The sequence below is a fragment of the Caloenas nicobarica genome, chromosome 20, assembly GCF_036013445.1.
Source record: "Caloenas nicobarica isolate bCalNic1 chromosome 20, bCalNic1.hap1, whole genome shotgun sequence".
NCBI classification, from domain to species: domain Eukaryota; kingdom Metazoa; phylum Chordata; class Aves; order Columbiformes; family Columbidae; genus Caloenas; species Caloenas nicobarica.
In genome coordinates, this window is record NC_088264.1 from 6,541,857 (window position 1) to 6,565,494 (window position 23,638).

Consider the following 23,638-nt stretch of genomic DNA (forward strand, 5'->3'; position numbering starts at 1 on the left):
TGTAGTTGGTGGTACATTACATTCTTCATTATTCAACCATCCCTAAAACACACAGTTTACATGAAAGGTTAAATTAACCACTTATTAAGAAAGACAAGTCTTATCTTGTCTAGCCATCCAAAAGTTAGGCTTTTCATCTTAGCTATGTGCCACTATAAACCAAGGGGAGACACAGATGTTATGGATCACCTTCTGCAGGTGTCTATGACACCTACCTTGGGGTAAGTACCACCGGAGGGCAATTCACTCACAAGCCAAAAAAATCCTTCTACCACTTGCACCTGTGCAACCCAGAGTCACCTCTTTGCAATCAGGTTCATCACTGGGATGATGGGAAGCTAACAGAAACCTGTAATAGGAAATTGATGGCAAGGCAGAGAAAGAGTGAACATTCACAACCCCTAAATTTAGATGCCTACATAAAATACATACCATGCACACAGTTCCTATATTGTCAATTGCTGAAGAGAGAAACTTATTTTTTTTCCTTTGGAGGAATATAAGGTATCTCATTAGTAAGCTATTATGAAAGCAACAGAGATCAGTGGTTTGGCTCAGCTTCCTAGTCTCACAACTCCAAAAGAGCAAGGATCAATGCTAGAAGGAAATCTGTCCAAGACAGGTTTATGTGAAGACAAAAACCACCAGGACACGCCGACCCTACATAATGCTGCCTGCAGCGTGGTTATTTGTCTGGTCCAGGTAGAGTCTTTCCTGCTGGGTGCGTGCTCTTTGGCACAAAAAGCACCAGCACCAAAGCAGACTGTTTGCAAATTTAACAATGCACAAGTCGATCAGTGAAAACATATGTCAACAGTTCAGCCTGCAGCCCCACACCTCAGCTGCTCTCTGCCCACCTCTCTGTATTCATGGCTGTTGGAGGATAACAGGGGACCAAGAGATACCAGAGAAAGGAGGAGCCTGGACAAGTGAAGGGAGAACCTTTTTTCCTGGAGTGACTACAGCACTCTTGATGGAAAGAGGACACCAAGCTGGAGTCAAAGGTTATCTATTTTCAGAGTGCACTGCCTGTTTGAATGAAGCCCACACCAAATCCCTGGGGTCTGCTCTTTCTCGGTTCTAAGAGAGGTGGCCAACATCTTGCACAGCTGGCCCCAAATCCCAGAGCACTGAGGGTTCACAGCACATTCCTGCTTCTTATGCGAAATTCCAGCGTTCCCAACATGGAGGATTTGTGTCACTTAGCTAACATGGAAAGATGCAAGCCGTTCATTAACACAGCTTTCCATATAAGTCAAACGTTATTTGGCATTCATCACCAATACTTGGGGGAATGAATGAGAGCTGGAAAAACATCTTAGGCATGAGGCCCTTCCTAAATCACATGGACAATGCTGTAGCTATCTAGAAGATTTTACTTCTGCAGGAAGCATAGAGGTCCGCTCTTCATCATAAGAGAAACAAGATGGTACAGCAGGCCTGGAATCAAAGCTGTTAAAACACTGAACAGAAAAATGGGGGAAATGGAGGAGGGGGAAGGCTCAGACTACACAATCCGAGGATCTGGTTATAGTTAATTAAGTATTCTTTGAATAAATGAGAAAAACAATTTAGCTGCAATAAGACTGAGCTAGGAGCAGAAAAAGGATTAGAAGCCTGAGAGATTAATAACCCCCTCAGCTCTTGATAATATTGTCCAAGGCAAACAGAGTAAAATCATCTTGAGTAAGCTGATATTTCTTTCCAGAAGCTTCAAGTTGCAGGGCTCCAGGCTTCTAAGGCAGGGGACAAGGGAACCTCATTTGCTTGAGCCTCTCACACCAGCTGTTGATTCCAGGCTCTCAGCCGAGCCATGCGACCTGTCCTGCTTTGGGTGTACAAGTACATTGAACTAGCTGCTTGATGGCGAGACTCGGTGCACGACACGAGGCTGAAGTATTCCTAAATTATCAATGCAAACTTTCTTTTTGACAAAAGGGGTATCTTGCATCTACCAGTGCAAAGCTGAGACTCCCCAGTACAAACTATGCTAAAGCAGCACATCTGTTTCAGTTCATCAGAGTCCAGCCAAGCTATATTAAATAAATCATCACCAGTGTAACATTTCCATAATTTCTGTGACAATTACTTTACTACAGAAAGCATACCTCCCCTAAGGCTTATAAGGCATCTGATTTTCTTCAGTGTTATTTCAATCACATTATACAGAGCTTATTGATGAGTGAAAGGAGGATTTGTCTCTCTGAGAAGAAATTACTTTCAAATCTCTTTTCTCCAACATTTAGTTTCTGATTTCCATCATCAGAGGAACTAATCCTGTCAGCATGTACGGAACAACAAGACCAAAAACTTAAGTTTTTCTTGGTGTGGATCTAGCAGAGATAAGAAGTTTCACCCATCTTAAAGACTCTGTCTGTTCAAACACCTCAGAAGTCACTGGTTGTGTAAAACTGCCACTCTGAGCTGAATGACAACACACCTATCAAGATCTGAGGTTCTGATAACTTACTGTTTCAGATTTTCTCCCATCACCATCTAGAAGGTGTTGCCTTTTTTTGTCTGTGATTTTTGGTACAATCAGCTTACAACATTGCCGAGGAAGCGATCAACTAGCGGTTCTCTCTGTCCGGCACACGGTGCTTCCTGTTCCCCTCTGGGGCACAGTGTTAATTGTGGTTTATGCAACTTACAACCCAACAGCTACATAATAAAGCTAAAAAGACCTTTTCAGAAAGAGAACACTCCTTCCTTACCAATGAACTCCATCTGAAGTGTGGCACTGCCCCACAACCAAATTAAAAAATAATTTACCGCTCTGCAAACTACTCTCAGTATCTGCTTGATACCTTCTTCCTTACTCCCAGTAATGGCAGTACCACATCATTTCCTGCCTTTCTTCCTCCTCAAGGCCCTACAAGTCCTGTCCAGTGCTTCTTGCAAGTTGAGAAGCCTTTCCCATCCATTATCATAGCACTCCTCATTTACTCACAGCCAGCATAAATACTACCTCTTGGGAAGAAAGAAAAAAGCCAAGCACATTTTACTCAGATGTTAATATTGAAGATGAATCTGTGTCTTAGTGTATTTATTCTTCTAGATTCTATAAAATAAGTGTTGCTTAATAATATTACTAACATAACTTTTCAGTAACTTATGTACTACTATGTACCACATTGGAAAGCTCGCCCATATGAACAGATCAATGTCTGAGACACTTGGAAATTGCACTGGCCCCGAGATAAAACAAGCGTTGGGAGCACTCAGATTGTCCAGCCTCATCCAGAAGATCAAGAAAAAACCACCACAAAACCAAGAACTTTCTACTGTTTGCACCGGAGACATCCCCGGAAATAACTGATCTTGGTAAGCTGAACATAATGCTCATCATAAACAAGTACTAAGTGCAAATTCATCTTAGTTGGAATCTTGCCCTTAATGAATGTCAACGGCAACTCTGTCGCTAACTAGTGGAGAATGATTTTCATTTCATACCTCTAGGAAACAAAACCAGAACCAGCTAGAAAGAATTCTAACACAGAACATGTTGTGACGTTTTATTTCTTTTTCTTTGACAAATATTAAATTAGAAGGCATTACTAATGAGTATTACAAAAAAAGACAAAATAGACTACAGTATTGTGCAGTGTAAGTTAGGTCTTCTGCTATATTAAACCTTTCAGAGAACAAGCTGCAATATGCATAATTCACCTAAAGAAGAAAATAAGTAGATGACAGGAAAAGCAGTAAGGCCGTCAAAGACACTACTCTTGACTCATAGTTAAGTTCTCTTTGGCTATAAGATTTAATTCCACGGCAGCTATTCTACATCCAAAAGGACGTACAGTCTTGTACAATCCTAAGACGCTATGAAACGCTGAAATTTGGTTTTGGCAATAGAAGTCAATCCAATTAAATGGGCCAGGAGGAATTTTAACAATGAAATGCAACTTTTGAGTAGAATCAGTTTCACAATGTCTTTATTTCAATGAAGAATACCATAGAAAAAATTAAACGCTTCTAGAGTCAAGGATCTCCAGAAGCAGATCATACACACTATACGAGCTAAGAAAGCAACAGCACTTTGTAATTTAGTATTCTTTTTTCCAAGTTAGCAGTTTAATACAAAACAACTGTCCCAAAAGTTTATTGTGATCAATGGACAGTTGGACAAACTAGGTCATACAGCTAAAGGAAAGCTATTCAAGACAACCTTAAAAAATTCAACATTATACTGACTGTTCCCCCAGCAGAAAACCACCAGCTTTAGAATCACCACCCACGTTTTCTTTTTGAAACAAATATTGGCACCAGGCGATGTAAAAAAGCTGAATAAAAGCTGCTGGGTAACGAGCTACTTGCTTGGAGACCTAAGAGATAATGAAAGTTTAACATACTTATGTAATGTGATTAATTTATTTAAGTAAAACGACATTCTTTAAAAGTGTCTGTAGCGTAAAGCTAACTGGTATGAATTTTCAAAGTATATATGCATTTTTGGAAGTTTGGTACACAGCCTAGATGAATGACTATCATTGCCCCAGGAAAATTCAGCTTCTGCCTATGTGATTAGAAAGTTGCACATGAAAAATATTCTCAATTTGCAACATATTGCTACTTAGTTATTTTAGAATCATCTCATGTAAAGAGGTTCTCGAAGGATAGATGACCAAAAAAAAAAAAAAAAAAAAAAAAATCAGACCTACCGCTATAATATCCAGAGTGTTGTCACAAACTTTGCGAATCTCAGCATTTTTATCATGCATCAGGTCTATAAGATATGCTGGAGCCTCTGGAAAGAAACTGTTAAGGACAAAAGGTTTTCTTTGTTTGGTTGGTTTGGGGTTTTTTGTTTGTGTTGTTGTTGTTGTTGTTGATTTGTTTGTTTTGTCGGGTTTTTTTCCCCACAACCCTGGGTTCTTCCAACTGCAAATTTCATTAAGAAGCCTAGTCAGCAATTTTCCATCACACGTGATGTTCAGCCGCCTTCCCCCAACCATTTTTTTAAATCACATTTGAAGATACAAAAATATTCTTCAAAATTGCTGAAAAAAAATTACACGTCCCCTATAAAGAAAATACATTCTGATCTGTTACAGGAAATCCATGCGCCTAACGTGTTAGTCTAAAAGGCATAGATTCTGTGGAATGGTTTAATCTTTTGAGACTGTTACTTTTGTAATCTTTGTGGAGCCTTCTTGTTAAAAAAAATATTTCCAACGTATGCGTCTCAGAAATACTGAAGATAATATATTGTGCAAACGATAGCTTTAATACTAGTCTCATCCAATTTGAATGAGAAAAGCATTGTTCAAATGTCGGTGCTTTATCATTACAGGTATGGAAAGAGATGTAAATTTTTTTTTTTTTTTTTTAAAGCTAGTCACCCAGAAGATAAAGAACAACATCCTAAATGGTTTCTCAGATGTTCCACAGAGCTCAAAGGAAAAAGGACATTAAGAAGTAGTCCTTGTATTGCTAGTAATCACTAATCTACTATCCCTATACGGCTCCACTATTATTTACATTTCAATAAAATTTAACATTTGGTTAAGGCCCACAAAGGCAGCTCATGGCTCTTTCCACAGTTTGAGGCTCATCTGAATAAGCTCAACATCAGCAGTAACTGAAAAAATCAGTGGTAAGAACTGAATAAGAGTTATAAGTACCATACAAAAAAATGACTAGATCCATGACAGGAGAAAACTGAAAAACAGATTTTGTCATCACCAGACAGCTGAAAAAAGGAGAAGGAGGAAAGCCAGGAACTGAAATCAACATCTCCATAGTGGGAAGAAGCTGGGAGTCTTACACCAAAAATGAAATTAAAAAAACGATTAGGTGGACAAAAAATACAGAGCGGGCATTGTTTACATTGTCTAGACTGATATAAGAGAGAATGAGATTAAAGTATTTTAATGCACATATAACTTCAGACTATACAACATATGTGTAATGGTTCAGTGCAAAAAGTTTGTCTGTGCTCTATGTAAGTTCTTCTATGGCCTGTGATTTTGACTATGATTTGCAAAACAAATTCATACAGTAATTCAGATTGGATAGGAACTAATGAGCCATCTGATCCAGTGATCCCTCTCCTACTCCCCTCCCTGTTTCAAAGCCAACTAACTTTTAATCTCTACTATTAATCTTGCAGTCCCTCTGCATGCCTTGGCTGCTTGGATTTTTTCTTCAGTTGAAATAAACCATTTACAAAGAAACCTCTGAGATCAGGAGGTTTATGTAAGAGAAATATAGGCCAAACATCAGTGATGGCAAATTAAGTGCTGTAATTCTAGATGTTTCATCTTTAAAAGATACGGGTTTCCTTGATAATGACATCTCTGGTGGCTTGGTGGAAGACCATCTGATAAAATACATAGATGATCTGGCAGACAAATTCATCATCTTCCTGCTGAGCTGCAAGAGAAAAAAACAAACACACACCCCACAATTTCAGATCTCACAACTAGAAGCTCTTGATGCTTAGAGCAAGCCCAGCTCTGACATGTCAGCTAGGCAGTTCAGTGGTATGCATGAGATTTTATCTCCTGACAACTCAAAATTAGTGTTTTCTTCCCTGCTCCAGTCAAGTAGGAAGACCACAGATAGCAGCAAGAGTTGTGGGAAAAATCAAATCTATTAGACCACTTGTCAGTATCTCTCCATCAATAAGAGAGTAATTGCTCCTTTTGTATACAAAACACCTACCCCTGCCTTGCAAGAGAAAATGAATGGCACATTCAGTTACAGCACAGCTACATCAACTAAACTTCTCTGAAAAACAAGACCTGAATTCAAACATGGCAATATACCATTTAGAAGCTCAATCAGTGCAGGGATGATTCCAGATTTAGCCAGCAGAGCAGCGCAAGAGTCATCCATAGAAACTGTTCCGATCATTATCACCACTTCTAAAACGAGGTCATCTTCTGCAGAACCTGGTAAGTCAGAAGGCAGAAAGTATTACCTCTTAGAAAATCTTAAATTCATAGCAATTGTATATTCATCTGTAGATATTATTCTGTTCTTTAGTGTTATGTTTCCCCAACAAAAACTAATTATAAAGGTAACCAGACTCTACTCTGAAAGAGCACTCTAAGTGTTCTTCGAGATGAGACTTTGAAAGATTAACCCAACTTTGTACAGACCTGGTTTTAGTTTATCCTTGAGGTATGGAACCAGTTTGTACTCCTTCAGCACAAGTTCCCAGTCCAGATCTGGTAAGGTCAAATTTGCAAGTGTTCCCAGACATTCAATCACAAATTCCTCCTCTTCATCATTTGATATTTGAGCTGCTAAATCACCAACATAATCCTAAAGAAAATGCAGGAACAAACAGCGCAGGTGAATAATTTGGGTTTCTGAAGAACTCACAACTTGGTGAAATTGATTTTAAGAAATAACTACAAGACTTTCTGGGACATGAACAAGGGAATCATGGATTCTACTTAGTAATTCCATACTGCTTTAAGCCAATTTGATAGTCAATCCTCATTTTAACAGTATGTTTAAAATTTCCACAATTAGGATGTTGTGTTTTCCCCCCATCTTTTGAAAGGGTAGCTTTCCATGGTTAACTGAATATTAAGTATTCAAAATTTTATAACATCCACTTAAAAAAAAAAAAGACCACTTATTTTTCACTGCAGCTCTAAAAGCAGAGATTTAGGATAACTGTTAATTGTCAGGATGTGCGCTCCAGCAGTTGGGTGTTGTAGGGGTTGTTTGTTGTTGTTTGCTCATTTTTTCTTGTTTGTTTTGGAACAGAGACTTACTGGATACAGCTTAAGATCTGTTTTTCCTGTTGTGAGGGATCCAAACTGTGATCTACCAACTGAGATAGCCTCATAAAACAAAACATAAATCAACCCATGACAGCCAAGAAAACTTTTCCAGCAGGAAGAATCAGAGATCATGTTAGGTATCAGATAGTACTTACGATAAACAGGCTTTTAGTTGGTCCATCATGTTGTGAAATATTCCTGATCATCTTCATTAACAATGGGTCCTTAAATTTCAAAGCCCGCTTCATTAGCATTTTCAAACCATTTCCTGAAAAGAAATACACACTTAGGAAAACGTCCAAATAAAAAAAACTAAAAATAAGGAAAAGTACTGGCTGATCAAAAAACACCACCACACACGCACACACAAAAGAAAAACCAAACCAAAAAAACACACCACAAAACAAACAGCCTTAACTTTTAAAAGTTTGAATGGAAAAAGTGATGAATCTAGACAGGAACTGTTTTTTCTCCCAAACTTAAGTTGAAAAGAAGAGACCTGTTCTGTATAAATTCTACAGTTTCTTTAAAACAACTACAATGACCATATGTAGTGTTGGGACGCTTAAAGTCAGGTAAATAACAATTTTTCAGGTGTGCTTAGTTATTTATTCAGACCAAGAAAGGTTCTAGATCTGAACCATTATCCTATCATCAAGTGCAGTTAGTGGAGATGCAGCACAGCTGTTGGTACAAGCCCAGAGACGTCTCTCCCCACTCCACAGAATAACTACATTGTTATGGTTTTAAAAGATTATTTACCAGTCCTGTAGATCATTACATGGGAATACCACATAACAAAACTGCTAGTATGAAAATAATGAAGTTTTAAAAGCAATGTAGCGAGCTAGCGAATGAAATGCATAATGCATCTATACCATGTAACAAAAGACTAGAACCCAAAAGCTGCTCAGTTAAATAAAAACAAGGGAAAGATGCAACCAAGTGACATCACTGTGCTATTAATTTGGTACTGGCAGGTGAAACACTAGTTAGCTGAAGATGAATTTTAGACATCAGGTAGAACAAAATCTTGGTCTCTCCATACAGCCATAGTTTCCCACAGTAATGGCATCAGTGTGTTTTACAGAACTACATGCACATATGAGAGATGTGGGCATGTGTGGCTACGCAGTGTCACTCCTGCCACCAAGACCAATCTGAGGAAGGATATGGCCATTTACCTGCAATCATTACCCAAACACGTGCATTTTATTTACAAAAATACATATACATTTGTAAGTAACTCAAAAAAACCCCATAATTTATATACATAAGCATATTAAATATATATAAAGTGTTGTCATATCCAAGAAAACAGGAAAATCTCAGTATGCTTACCTTCACAGATAAGTTGTACATTTCTTTTGTTAGCAGCAAGGTTAATACAGAAAGAAATAAGCTCCAGGTCAACTCGCTCATCTGGACATTCAAAAAGCATCTTCTTTAACTGGCAAGAAACACAAGCATACTTAAGTCATTAATCTTTCCAAAGCATTAGAAGAGCAATGTTATGATGTTAACTACAGTATCTCTTTTTTTATTAATATTCAACATTTCTAGAGAAACAGCAAAGTTAAAAAGGTCAAGGGCACAAAACGTATAGTTCCATTCTTTGGGGACAACAATGTTTATAAAGTGCCAAAAATGGCAGTTGCTCATCACCTGAGTTACTTACATTTTATTGCTACCACTGAATTTATTTATTTATAAGTTGTGAATGGGTAAATTTGTTTTGAAAGTTTAGGTAAATTTAATATAGAAAAAACACCCCACAACTTAGTACCACAGAAAGTCAGATTAATACCTGGTTGTTTAATAAAATTACAACTCTAAACAGATACTTAACTGCAGAAAAATTCTACAACTATTTCGCTTTGAGATTACTCTGTGGATAGGTAAATTAGCTACATCTGCAGCAACGTGCTTCATTTTTGCAGCTTCCATTGCTAGCGCCGAAGACTTCTCAACAGTAGTCCTGTTCTTTTGGTAACGGGACAGAACAACTCTGGTTAACATAAGTATACGATCACCTATAATCCTGGTCCAACTCTTCAGTAAGCGTCAGTGAATTCCCAGATGATTCTTTAGGGAAAAAACCTATGGATTGCCATCATTTTATACACCTGGCACTTGTATTACCTATTACATCACAAGCTATCTATCTAGTCTCACTTTGTTCAATATGAACATTTTTTTGAAACGGCATATTGAATATACAAACACAACTCACACACATCTATTTTTTTTCCTCTGTTTCCAAACACGGCAGACAAGTTCCATGGCTTCCTCATTGAGGGGCAGCAGGACATCGCCCTATTTGCTCCTAAAACCCGCTCAGTTCGTAAGACAAACCAAGATTATAATGCAAAACAGGACTGAGATTACTGAAAGTAGAAACAACTGAACCTAAAGATAAGTGGGACATAAGGTACAAAAAACAGATCTCGGTTTGTGTCAAAAAGGGGTGGGAGTAGAAGGCGGCAACAACTAATCATTAAATACTTGTGTGCTTGCCCCCTGGTGGAAAGAGAGTTTGTAAAGCATTAAAAACTAGAGAAAGCGGGTGAACATCCCATTTAGAGAGAGGGGGGAAAAAGAACAATAAAACTACAGGTATTTCACACTGAAGTATTTTACTACAGCCATTCTGCACGCTTTTCTAGTATCAGATAGCAGGCTGTCATTCCAAGTGGACCGAAACAAAATAATAGTTAAAAAACCCCATATATTACAACATAGTTATTAATCTCTTTTTCTGGGACTTTCAAGCATTGTTTAAAAAGATATCATTCATTTCTTCCTCCCTTTCTTAAAAAGGCAGAACCAGATTTCCCTAGGTTGTTTTAAGAACTTATAAAATCCCTAGTTTATTAAATCCGCAAGCCTGACAGTGAATTAACCAGAGAAGAAAGTTGCCACTTAACAAGTAGAACATGAGCTTTGAAAAAATCACCCCCTGCAACTCTTCTGTTACAAAACCTTTAAAAACAGATTTTTAAAACCCCTTCAAATAATTTGAAGGGAAACATTCTCATTACTTACACAATACAAAATCTGTGGAAGTTAGATGTTTAACAAGATGGGATTACACTGTTAATTACTGAACTACTTCTCTATAAAAACAAAAAATATATCCAGTTTCAATTAAAGCCGTTCAAATTTTAAAATAATAGTTTCGTACGAGCTCCATGTTTCCCATTATGTCTTCATTTAATTTGATTGCTTCTTGTGCCACTTCAAAAGGAAGAGTAATTGCTGCCAAATAGGAAATATTAAAATTAAATTTGTTCTGCTTTTACTACGTCCATTGTCATCTTTTACTGATTTAACAGGAAGGCAGTAAAAAGACTGCCGCATGTGCAATGAAGAGGCAGTAGTGTTCAATCAGACAAGTCCCATATTGAGTATCAGATACCACAGACCAGGACTGAAATCACTGTGTCTAGACTCTCTGGCACCTGACTTCACTTATTTACCAGTGACCAGAGGCCAACCCCCACAGCTCTCTGCTCACATACACCTCTGTCCAACCCCCTCCCCAAGCCCAGCTCAAACATCTTTGAATGATTATGCCAGAACTGCGTGCCTCAGGAATCTCTCCTGACCAGCTACTCCCTAACTCGGCTGTTTGAAGTGATGCTCTGGTTTCTGAACTTCAGCAGATAATGGCGGACAGGAGCAAAGGGTGCTGTCAAGAGAGGACGTTTACCAGCATTAAGCTGAAAAGAAGCTTATAGATCAAAGAGAGGCCAAACAGGACAACCGTGGTGGAAAACATGTGGGTAGCTGCGGAGAACCTTGCACACGGCTCTGCGGTAAAATATTAAATATCGCCATGACATCACTGCCTAACCATGCCCTTTGATTGGCCAGGTTATTACCAATAAAGGCTTTTATAAGCATCTGGATGGCATTTGCACCTATTTAAACAAAACACGCATTGCTGAGGTCTAAACAAGAATGAACTGTTAATACTCACTTTTAACTGTTACTAGAATAGCAGCCACTAACTCCTGCAATCCACAAGGATGTTTAGCTGGGACAGCACGCGCAAGCCCTTGTCAAGCAGTCTCCCTGCTCGAAATGCCAACAGGGGGTGGATTTTCCAATCACTTTCAACAACAGCTAAATATTCATCATTGAGTATTTGCCAGTTTAGATGTACACCTTTCCTCAAAAGGAAACAAGCCCACAGAAGGGGAAATACTACTACTGAAAAGGCAATTTGGTTTTCCAAGGTAGAATTAGATGGCAAGGAGTCCTCTTAAAAAGGTTGTTTTCTTCTCCTGATGCCTTTTCTGCTACCTCTCTCTTCCTTTATAACTGGCCTAATTTTGAACACTCACTAATAAAATTTAAGCTCTGATTGTCCAGCTTGTCTTTTCTGAACCTGTGAACAACTACATCAGCCACAGAAGCATCAACAGCCATAGGTATCCTCCAAATTTTGTAGTTACAGCCAAAGTCCAGTGAAGGCAGCGGACTTGCTCCTGCTCCACCAGCCTTTGGATACAGCTCTGTAAGCACTAGTTTGCACAGTCACTGCCTCTTGGAACAATGATGTTCACCAAAGCTTAGAGTACGGTATCACTGAAGTTTCCACAGCTCTTTACGTTTTGGCACTGGGGATCTAAGGGCTATGCCAAGATTCCCTGAAAGTACGTCATAAGTGAGCCATGAAACACAGTGCACGAATTCTTGTTTGGCCAGTAACTGCTCAGAACAAAGCAGGTTCCTTGTATCAATGCAAATGCCTTAACATACAGCTGCTTCTTGTGGCAGTCAGCAGGATGTTTACAAGACCATTTTGTAACACATATTATGCTCATTGTTCCCCCCAGTTGTCCCTTCTCTATTCTCCAAAATCCTCCTGTATTTGGAAAAACATCACCATTTTTAACACGAGGTAATGATCAGAAACATTCTGAAAACTTTCCACGGCAACTTCACATTCTGGATGTATTTGATTTTAAAAAACATGTTTGGCAGGCAAGAAGGTATCGTGGTGCAATTCTGCAAAGGCTACCAGAGAGCTTTTACACTTAAGAAATGCAGACTTTCTCAACTCCGGCCTCATTGCGACTGAGATAAAGATTGGTAAGAGAGGATTTTGTACTTGTTAAAAACAAATAAACAAACCAAAAAAATCAGACACAGAAAACCCCAAACCCCATGATATTGTGTCTGTGCTTGGATCAAAGCCTATGACTGGAGACAAAGAGTTATGCAACAAACTGTAGCCTGAAAGATCAGTGAAGAGCCTTCCACAGACTTCAAGCCTCCCCTGTTGTGCACACCTGCAGTTGGAAGAGGAATTGTCATGCAGCAACGTAACACAGCTTGGCTGGTTTCCAGTTCATATCCTGTAACACTGGAGACGTTGACATTTTGATACCCAATGGGATTAGAAAAGAATGCCTCCTAAAACAGTAAAGGAAATTCTTTCCACAAGGTTCCCTAAGGACCTGCTGTGGACAAGCTTTAATCTCTTTCAAGCATTCCTGATCTTCTGCAGAAATTCATCAGCTCACCTGTCTTTTTACCAGTTCATTGATGCAGCTCAAGCGTTAGCAGCACTGACAGAGAATATGTCACTTATTCTTTTCCTGAGGACCATTAAAAGAGAGCAAGAACAGTCGGTGCCCCATGAGTAGGTGGTTCAACACCAACTCTGCAGCATCGTGGTCGTTCCCACTTTCACCTGTGGGTGTCAGTGCGAGCTCTGCTATGAGCGACGAGGAGAGAGAACAAGGAAAGCTGCATCTTACCCCTCATCCTGCATAAAAGCACATACCTGTGGGATACAGTCTGTGTACGCAAACATCGATTTAAAGCGATCATCCATGCTGATGTGATACAGAATACACATTGCTACTTGTTTGTAGTTTTCATTTGCTAGGAGAAAAAAAAAAGCCATGTTAACAGAAGCCTGGTTTTGTAGGTGTTATAAACACTTAAAGGGAAAATAAACAGCAATAAAGCCCTAGCTAATAGAGGAAAAATTTAAATCAGAGACGTAACATTAATGAAAGGGTCTTGCCTGGTCTGTCCAAATGAACTATGTATTTCTGCAAAGAGGGAGGAAAGGCAATGCTAACTACTCCTTCTCTCCACAGTACCACAAAACACCCTTAACCCCACTTCGCAAGGAATATATTTGTGAAAGGCCATCCAGAGAAAGCCTTCATCAGTTTCCAGCTAGGAAATTCAATATCAAATGTAACACCAATTTTAACAGTGGATATTCCTGTTGACACAACTAGTTTGTCTCTAAGTGAAATGATAAAGAATGTACCAATGCCAGAGAGAAAAATAATAACTACCACTAAAAAGTGGTGTAGAAGGAATCCATTGCCTTTCAAGTCAGTCACATACTGATTGTTTTATTATCTTAAAAGATAATATTATCTTCTGGGTGCCTTTTGTGTTTCATACATTTCAAAGATGACATTAGTATATTTTCACATTAACACGTACCAAAGACAAAAAGCTTCTCAAGAAAAATTGGAGCAGTTCATGTGAGTAGGCTGCAAAGTATTCAACTGAAAGGTTCTATAAAACCAACTTAGTTAAACAGACAAATGTTTAAGAACAACGCATGCAAATTTGATCTTGACTCACTGCTGAAATCTGGACTGAGCAGTCTCCTGAGCTCTCCTCTAGCCCTACATTAGCAGGATACTGACTATATATGGGATAAAACGTTCATCTGACTATTTATATTAGTTACACCAGGATGTAATAGGTCACCAACTCAGAATTTACTCCCTGTTCTTATACAACTGATCAGAAATAGCCTACTTCCCACTTGTATTTCAGCTAAGTAAGAACATCTCTGTTTAACACTTTGGCAAAGCATCAAGACCTCAAACAGCAACCAACACAGTTAATTTTTTCTTCTGCATACATCATTTGGAGCTGGAATTTCCTTTAAGCAGCAAGGATATGATGCCCTTATCCTGAGAATGCACATTCGTGCCTTTTTTCAAAATTGAATTACCAAAAAAGACCCACTAAACCCTTTTGGTAGTTGCCATATAACAGTGAAGCATTCTTTCCCAAGCCAAACCTAAAAACACAGCTGACCTTTCAGATCCTTCTGGATTCTTACCTGTTTAAAAAAAAAAAAAGTGACTTGTATCACAACCTTCCACACATTTTAACAGCTGGAAAAGATAACGCCCAAATCGGAAAGCTCTGATTAAAGGCTCTGATTAAAATAAAAGCATGGAAAGTACTATAGCTGCTAAAACATACACGCTCTGTTTTAGGCAAACAAAACAAAGTGTTTCTTATCTTCTGTGCTTCTCTTGTGACTGGTCATCCTACCTACCTATTCGCTTGTAGTGACATTGGAAATACAACAGTTACATGAAAACAAACTTCCCATACTTACAGCTAAAGGCTTATCCTAAGCAAATATAAAAATTCAAAGAGTAAATTATATCTTCAAATTTCACGAGGCTAGGAAAAAAAGAGCTGTTTCCACTGTTCTTAACACTTCTTTCTATGCCTCTATTTAAGACTCAAACATCAAGACTCAAATTTACGACTCAAATCACAATTACACTTTGCTGGATAATGCAGGAAACACCACGTGAAGTAAGAGATAAGCCAGTATAAAAGTGGGAAAGTTGGTTCCCCAGAACAGCAAGAGGAAAACAAACTAGAGTGATGCGGGCCCAGCCCTTCCGCAGGTATGAACCGGCAGGCAGTCAACGAGAATGATGTTACTTTCTATCTGTTTAACCTGTCCTTCACGGGGTTTTTTCACTCCTCAACTTTGCAAGCTTCATTTGTGCTATGATGAAGCATCAGCTACAGCAGTCTTACATTTGGTAGCAATAGCAGTTTCCTGCTATTTGGCAATATTGGTAGCTTATTTTCAAATAAAATGGCCTACTATAGCAGCAAAGGCCTTCTGTTTTTTGAGAATAACCTCTGCATAATTTTCTCTCCCCTTTTTTCAAAGGTCCAGCCTGTCACAACCATCTTTCTGATGCCTAAACACCTTGGGTATCATTGCTGAATGACAGCACTGACTCTGTTTCTGAACTACCAAAAATAATCAAAAAGACCTAGATACACATCCTAAAGTGTGAAGAATATCTAGAATTCAGATCAATTTATCTGTATGAACTCAAAGAGTTGATTTTTAGTGACTGGCACTTAAATCATTCTCCTGAATTACGTTCCATAAGGCAGATTTCATGACACACAAGGCAAAGACAGCTACAGTTTCAAAAAGAAGAGTTTAATTTAAATTCCTTCTTGCTGTGCAGTTAAGTGACCCATTTTCCCTGAATTCCTCTGTCCTACTGTCAACACAGGGAACAGAGAAGGGTTTAGAGCATCTCAGTCACAGGCATTTACTGCTCAGGCTAAGCAAGAAAGTATTTTTCAACTGTGAATAAGCAGAAAAAAACCCTAATTCTACTAACTTGAAGATGGAACTAAACTACAGAACTAAAACTAAAACAGTGTGCAACTAAACCAGTTTTTAAGTATTTAATGGTGCATGCATTTAAGTTTCGTTTCATTTTAATTTCCCAGAAAGGAAGAAATTTCAGGCTGATCTCTGGAAGTTTCACTGTCCAATTTTCCCTGTGGAAGCACTTCGGTGGAAAAAAAAAGCAGAACCTCCCCATTTTTTTCAGTTCTCATATAAAACAGCGGCAACTCATGATCCAAAGAATCAAATGCTTCAGAAAAATCAAGAGGACGTGGTTGTTGCTAAGCACAGCCAGCGTGGTTTAATGCAATTGTTAGTCTTGTGCTCAGCTAGGAAGCACACAGACTATTGGAAAGCTGACCGGAAATCGTGCATAAGTAGTTAGTAAAAAATTAGGAAGAGAACAGATTTGACATCTACAGCATTTTAAACACTAAGCATCATCTTAAGGCTGAAGATTATATAAAAGAGTAAGAAGCAAGACTGTTTGAAAAATCCACCAAGCCAGCTGCCATCCTTTTACATAAGGGCTTCACTCTAAAAAATAAACTGGCACCTATTGACTTGAATATGCCAGCACCAAGCTTACTTTTTTATTATTGTTTTATACTCATCTGAATGCTAATGAATAAAGCCCCAAGTCAAACATTGTTTAGAGACTTGGCTGGAAAAATTTCAAACCCTGCCCATGCCCAGTACCTGGCTGGAGAACAGCTTTCCAAAGCATGGAAGTGATACCTTTTCTATTATTTTTGACCAGTACCGAGGGCCACACATGAAAAAGCAGACACTGCAAGAAAGACTTCCTTATGACTCGGTACAGTAGGCATCAATTATTCCCCTAACTAGAAAAAGCAAGAGAAAAAAAGAGAAAACAGATCTCTGCCAAACGCATTCATAAAAATCACCAAAGTTTTGGTGGGGTGCCAGAGAGTTGTGGCCTACAAATGCGGGTAGTTTTGAGCATCAGATTTTTATGACTGAAGGTGGAATAGCCAAATGGCCTAAAGCGGTAAGGGCAGCCCTGGAAAATAACGGCCTAGTCATTAAGGATTCTTCTGGTATTTATAGCAATAAAACATGAATCATAATGAACTCATTGGATATTAAATGTGGGGGTCACGAGTACTTTGATAGGATTTCCACAAGAATTTACCATTAATTAACCAAATAATTATTTGAAAGTGTTACTGAATTATCCTTAGTTCTTATACAGCCATTCCAGAGAAGTTGGTCATTCCCAGCTGAGCGCAGTTAATGCCTTAACAAACCGGTCATTAACTGCAGTTACTGATTTTGTGGGAATTATTGTGTTATAAAATACACTCAACAGTTTATAGAAACAATACTTAGATTTTTTTTTTTTTTTTTTTTTGCAGCTGTAGTTCAGCTGGAGCAGCTGGGATGGAAAAATATCAGGTCCCTCGGGCTGTTTTCACAACTAGTTTTCTGCAAATTAGAGAGGGAAATAAATACATGATGGGTTCTGAGTTCAAAATGGCTTCAGATTTTTAGCCTTTGAACATTAATAAGAAGCCATGTGCCAGTTCTGTGGACCAACACCTGAATTCCATGTCTAGTTCTCACTAAGGTTAAAGATCTAAATGGTACTAGAAGCAGAAGCCAAAGGAGAAAAAAATTATTTATTGATCACGAGATCAAGTCCTACATTTTGGTTGAGTTTGTGAGCTTAAACTGAAAAAAGCCTCCATTAGCTCGAGGATAACAAAAGAGAAACCCTAAAGCTGTAAAACTGAAATGCCAATTTGAATTGCAGCAGCAGGGTTCAGCTTTCAAATGCTAAAGTAAAAATGAGAATACAAATTATGGACTAAATTATTCAAATGTAACACTATCAGTAATTCGAGTAGCCATCGTTTCTAATGGAATCATCAACGTCTCCACATTAGATATGAAATACACCTTTATTCGACTCATGTGTAAAACATTAACTACACTAAATCAAAACCAGAACACAAACGAAGGTAAATACCTGTTAAAATGGCAGAGTGAATCTTTATTTCAGTTTCAAACTCTAATAATCTTGAGTCAAATCTGCTACAAAATTAAGCAAATAAGAAATCTAGATGGATACAAATGTCACAAACTGAATATCAGCTCTATATACCGTCTCACACTACTGTCAGAAAACAAGAGTTTATTCACATGTATCATATTCAGCAGTGATCTTCAGCAAAAAAGCGATAGAAAGGTAACTCTCTGTACCTCTGCCCCACATTATTCCTTGCAATCAGTTCTGAAACAGTTGGGTTAAGTTACTCCATGTGTGGTTTAGACACATATTGGTTTGATTTACATATGTAAATATAAATCGTATTGGATATATCCGTTTATTTTATCAAGAGAATCTGAAAGAATTTGCAAATCTGCTCATACTCAAGGAGACTAGGCATTGTAAATAATACATTATGATATTAATTACATACTAATAACCTCTTCTGTGCCACCTTTATGTTATTTGAAACTGGCTTCATATCATAAGCCTAACTTAAAACCCTGATTTCACCATGGTTGGGGTTTTTTTTTTATTTCCCCGAAAGAACTAAGTACATGCCACATCTGAAATATGGATAACTATTTTATTGTAGGAAATAAAGAAGAAAGTATAATGATGATCTTTAAGCCAAAGGACTAATAAATGACTAATTTAGGTTGAGTTATTTAATGTTACAGCCACAGACAAAAATGAAGCTGCACATCTGGAGCCTCAGGTTCGATTTCTTTGTCTGGAATTCTATGCAAGACAGACTGCAAAATAGACAGTAAACACCTCACTACAGTATTGCTCATCGTAGAAGACAAAGCAGCATAGCCACCGGGTAGAAAATATACTGCTATATTTAGATATGTCCTTTTTTGAGGCTTGATCTTCCTACAAAAAAAAATATTTTGTTATTTACAATGTCCTACGACCATACTTGAACTCATATGAATTCACACAGAAATTGGGATATGATTTGTTTTAATATCCCATACTGAACAAACCAAAGATAAATTCGGGAGAAAACAGGAGGCAATAGGATTATCCCTGAAGAAAATAAAGCTACTTCCCTTTTTTCCACAATAAGAACTACATTTTCAGTCAAGCTATGACCAAGGAAGAAAGTAAGAGACAGAAAAAGAATTCACTACCATTGTTAAAATAAACTGGAAATCAGAAGAGGTAGTTCTTAGTTTGAGTCAAACTAAGAAAACATCCACTTCCAAAGTAGGTGGAAAAAATTCCACACAAAGCTGCTCCTTTAGAAGTCCCCACCAAGCTACGTAAATTAAATGCTATACAATTAAACGGAAATTTATAGGACATGCATCATTTTTGTCATATCTGTACTATATTTCACTAAACTACATCAACTGCTCCAATGACAACTACTAGAAAATATTCAGACTTGTCTGCTCTAAAACCACTCTTCCAATCTTCCAATCTCCCTGTTTGGAATTGAACGGGAATGGAAGCGGGGGGAGGTTTGCCACGCTCCTGGCTCTGCGGGTGCACAGCTCCATAGCAGAGCAGCCTCGGTTCTGAATGGATGGTGCAGCCATATTTCAAAATACTACTGCTCAAAGACAGGAAAAATAAAAAATAAAAATAAAAAACCCAGGATGCTCCCTTGCTCCCTTTCATTTTGAGAAAGGTATGATTCACTGCACTGAAATGGAAACTGTTTTTACCCATGTTTCAAAGTTGGTGAAGCACAAAGCTGAAGTTCAAATCTACTAAGCCCAAAACATGGAGTTAAATTCTGGCTGAGCTTTTTGAGTCTCCAGATAACAAGAATTAAGTTTCATATTATGCAAGACACACTGTTCCTGTGCAAGCACCAGCACACTCTTACTGGCAAAGTCTTGGAAAAAAGATAAATAATTCAATTGTATTACGCTTATTGTGAAAACACTACAGTTTTGTTATTTAAAAGGTCATTCACTGATGATCTACAAGCTTCTCACAGATCTGATAGCTTTTCCAAAAAGAATAAAGAGACATTTGAGGCCCCAGCGTCACAAAGAAAGTTTTTCTTTATGCAATGAGACTACTCGAATATGTAAAATTGTAACCCACCCTGCAAAGCATTTGTATGTCAAAGACCAAAGGAACAGAATATGCTAGCACTATAGCGCAATAGATTACGTTAGCATATGTCTTCGCCCATCAGCTCAAAGGGTCTGAAGATAATACTATCGACTGACAAAGGATTTCTCACCTCCGCAACTGCAGACATGGGAAATCCGCAGTTGGCCGCCTTCACTGGAGCAGATCACTCTTAGATAAACAGCAGAAACTCCTGAGTTAAGATGTTTCCACATTTCCAAAAGGGAAAGCAGACTGTAACCTTCCCCCTTACATCTGAACTTGTAAAAGCCTCAGGTTCTATGGGACTTCTACACCTGCAAAATTGTTCCACGTCATCCTTTAAGACCATCCCTCTGCCTGCAGGTTATTCACAAGGGCTCTGGAAAAGATGCTCCTCTCTCTCCTAGCCTGGTCCTCATACAGGCTTTATGAAGATTTTACCATAGATTAGGAAGACTAGTGGAAGTGCCCCACTCCTTCTTTATGGAGATTTTCCAAGAAAAGAGAGCTGGTTACTTCTGTCCTGTCAAGCTTTGGGCATTCAAGTTAACCCTGTAAAGCTTTCAGATGTCAACAATTCACGCAGAAGACTAGATTTACTTTTTGCTGATAAGTATTAATTTGCTCTTGCAATATGCAAAGAAACAATTAAAATAATTCAATTAATTATGCAGTCACATATTGTAAGCTCCACAATAGACATCCAGGCTCAGGGAAACCTTCCCATTTATCCGTTGAGTGAATTTCCACCAACTTGGCTCCCTCATTTTTGATTGCTGCCATCTCTCCACTCCTGTCCTTGGCTGAAAATAGAGGTGCCTAGGACAGCAGCAAGACCCATGAAGTTAATTTTGTTACACCAACGTCATCCTTTTCACTAAAAAAAGCTAACAACACAGCTAACTACATATGTGCTTGTGAGCAGCACACCACAGCCATGAGCTTTCACTCACCTGAACCTGAAAGGCTGAGCGTTCAGATTAGCCAGGTTCCACCTGTAAAAGCTACCAAATGGAAACCCACTTTGTTTCCAACTCCTGACAGTGGTAAAGGAGTCAGAAAAATCTTAGACAACAGACCTCAAAAAACTTACATAAGCTTATACGTTATGAATTTCAGTTATTCTTTCCTGATACCAATAACACAAAGCAAAGATCTGGTGAAGGCTTTTACTTTAAAAAAATAGTTGGGATTCTATTTTTGCTTCATACACAATATTAGTGATATTGATGCCTCTCTACTTGGAGTTCTGTATTTCTCAACATCAGAAGATTTCTTTAAGAATACTAAGGTTAGCTCTCTAATCCATAGTTATCTAAGTGCTGGCTTTTTAAGACATATCATGCACCCACCACTCTCCTTAAGTCAGTTAGACATGCTGGGTTTATTTGCACATCTAATAAAGATGTAGAAACTGAATGTTAAGACATGTTTCTGTTTTGTGTTTCTTTTGGTGGGGTTTTTTTTTGTTTGTTTGGTGTCATGGGTTGGGTTTTTTTAAGCCTAGGCTGTACTCACCACAAATTAAAAAAAACCCCTACCATTAAAATAAATCCCTTAATAATTACTGCTTTCCAACAGACTGGTCCCTGTAGTTGAACTGTTACTTAATGTGCTTCAGCCAGCCTCTACTATAAAGGAATGGAGACACCCCAGGCAATATTCACACAAGTAGTATTGGAACCAGCTGCTGCAGAGCCACCTTAGGAAAAAAAGGTTTCTCAATTTAATTGGGAAAACAGGAGGAAGCATAAATTTTACTGCCATTAATAACTTCAAGCAATCCCGATATGACTTTACCTCACTCTGATGGCTGGACATGTGCTTTTTGTTAGGGTCTTTGCCACATCTGACCCCTATTGTTTGCTCACTTGATCAGGTAAGAAAATGTATGTTTCTTTATAGGATAAACGAGCCCTGTTAAAGTCAGAAAAAACACTGCAGTAGCCTATAAGAAGCTCCATTTTTCAACAGATGTGTGAAGCTCCATAATAAGTTCATTACAAAAAGGCCAAGTGAACTCATAAAGGGAACACATCTACTTTAAGCCTTCTTAAAAGAAACTTTCATAAAAGGCATAGAACATTAAAACCCCACAGCAGTCCGTTAATTAGAGAGCAAAGTACTTCTTGGGTTTTTAAATAGCAGTCAACATATAATCCAGCTTGGCTGCATACCATATCAAGATTTGATTGTTAGGAAACCAAACATACAACTGTCTGGCAATTCTTTGATTGCTCATTAAACCTAAACTGTAAAGAATGGAAAAATATTAGAGGAATATCAGCAGTTTCCAGAAAATATTTTAGATAATAAAACTCTCAAAAATTCTATCAATGAACCTAGTGAAGGCAGACTCTTCAGTGAGGACTAACTCAGACCGTAAACGTTACCCTCTGCTCTGGCTATCTCCAGTCTAAATAAAGAACTTATAATAGATGTGTGACTTACTTTGGAGTTTGCAAACTGTTGCACAGCCCTTAGACTTCTACATAAGATCAGGCGGCTACTTCTTCTCAGTGTGCTGATACAAAGAGTTGGAACACCAAGAAATTCAGAACATCAGGCCAGGATGCTCCCATTAATAAGGCATTTCGGCTCAATATATAGTGTGACTAGCAAAACGGTACTATTGCTCCTTTGGACTGATCACACCATGTTTCAGAGTGTTGTATAACAAACACTTGTCTACTTGGCTGAACACAAATCCACAAAGCCAATTTTCTTTCAGTCACTGTAGTCTGTACTGAAAAACATAACCCAAGACATTCATCACCACCCAAAACCTTTTTGAGACTGAACATCCTGGCACTGTGTAACACTTTCACAGCCACGTGCACAACCCTTCTGCACTACATGCCCCATTTGGGCCTGATTTGCAACTGTTTTGCGACCCACCCAATTTTCAGCTCACCAATACCTGTGTTCAATCAGCCCTCGATTTTTCAAAGCAGCTAGTAATTCTGAGCAACCAAGGAGAGACACTTCAGCCTGACTTCCAAGCATCATGGGTTTTCATTCTTTAATCATGGCTTGCACTGGGAAGTGAATGCAAGTAAATGACATTTCAAGACGACATGCATCAGTACACGTAAGAACTGCCCAGCAGCTCAAAGGGATGAATGCACACATCATAGAAAAAAAAAGTTTGCTCCTTTATGCAGCACCACAGTTCCCACTGCAACAGCTTTTGCACTATTTCCTATCATTTATATCCTTTCAGGGGGAATAACGAACTCATGGGTGGACACAGAAACCCCAGCACTGCCTGCCACACCTGCATAGTGCCAAGCAGCTCCTTCTGAACAGGGGTCCACCAAGAAGAGTTTGCAGGCTCTGTAACAC

At 38.4% G+C, this 23,638-nt stretch overlaps 1 protein-coding gene across 2 annotated transcripts in view; it reads right to left on the minus strand.

The window, feature by feature from the left end:
• The window catches only part of KIFAP3 (kinesin associated protein 3), a 69,411-nt gene that overhangs the window by 27,750 nt on the left and 18,023 nt on the right, over nucleotides 1–23,638 (minus strand). For both annotated transcript variants that reach the window (XM_065648994.1, XM_065648995.1), the window contains 7 exons: nucleotides 13,543–13,643; nucleotides 9,087–9,195; nucleotides 7,901–8,013; nucleotides 7,110–7,275; nucleotides 6,774–6,899; nucleotides 6,280–6,378; nucleotides 4,665–4,750 (listed from right to left, as the gene is read on the minus strand). In XM_065648994.1, the coding sequence (XP_065505066.1) occupies nucleotides 4,665–4,750; nucleotides 6,280–6,378; nucleotides 6,774–6,899; nucleotides 7,110–7,275; nucleotides 7,901–8,013; nucleotides 9,087–9,195; nucleotides 13,543–13,643 (800 nt within the window). The remainder of the gene's footprint in view (nucleotides 1–4,664; nucleotides 4,751–6,279; nucleotides 6,379–6,773; nucleotides 6,900–7,109; nucleotides 7,276–7,900; nucleotides 8,014–9,086; nucleotides 9,196–13,542; nucleotides 13,644–23,638) is intronic.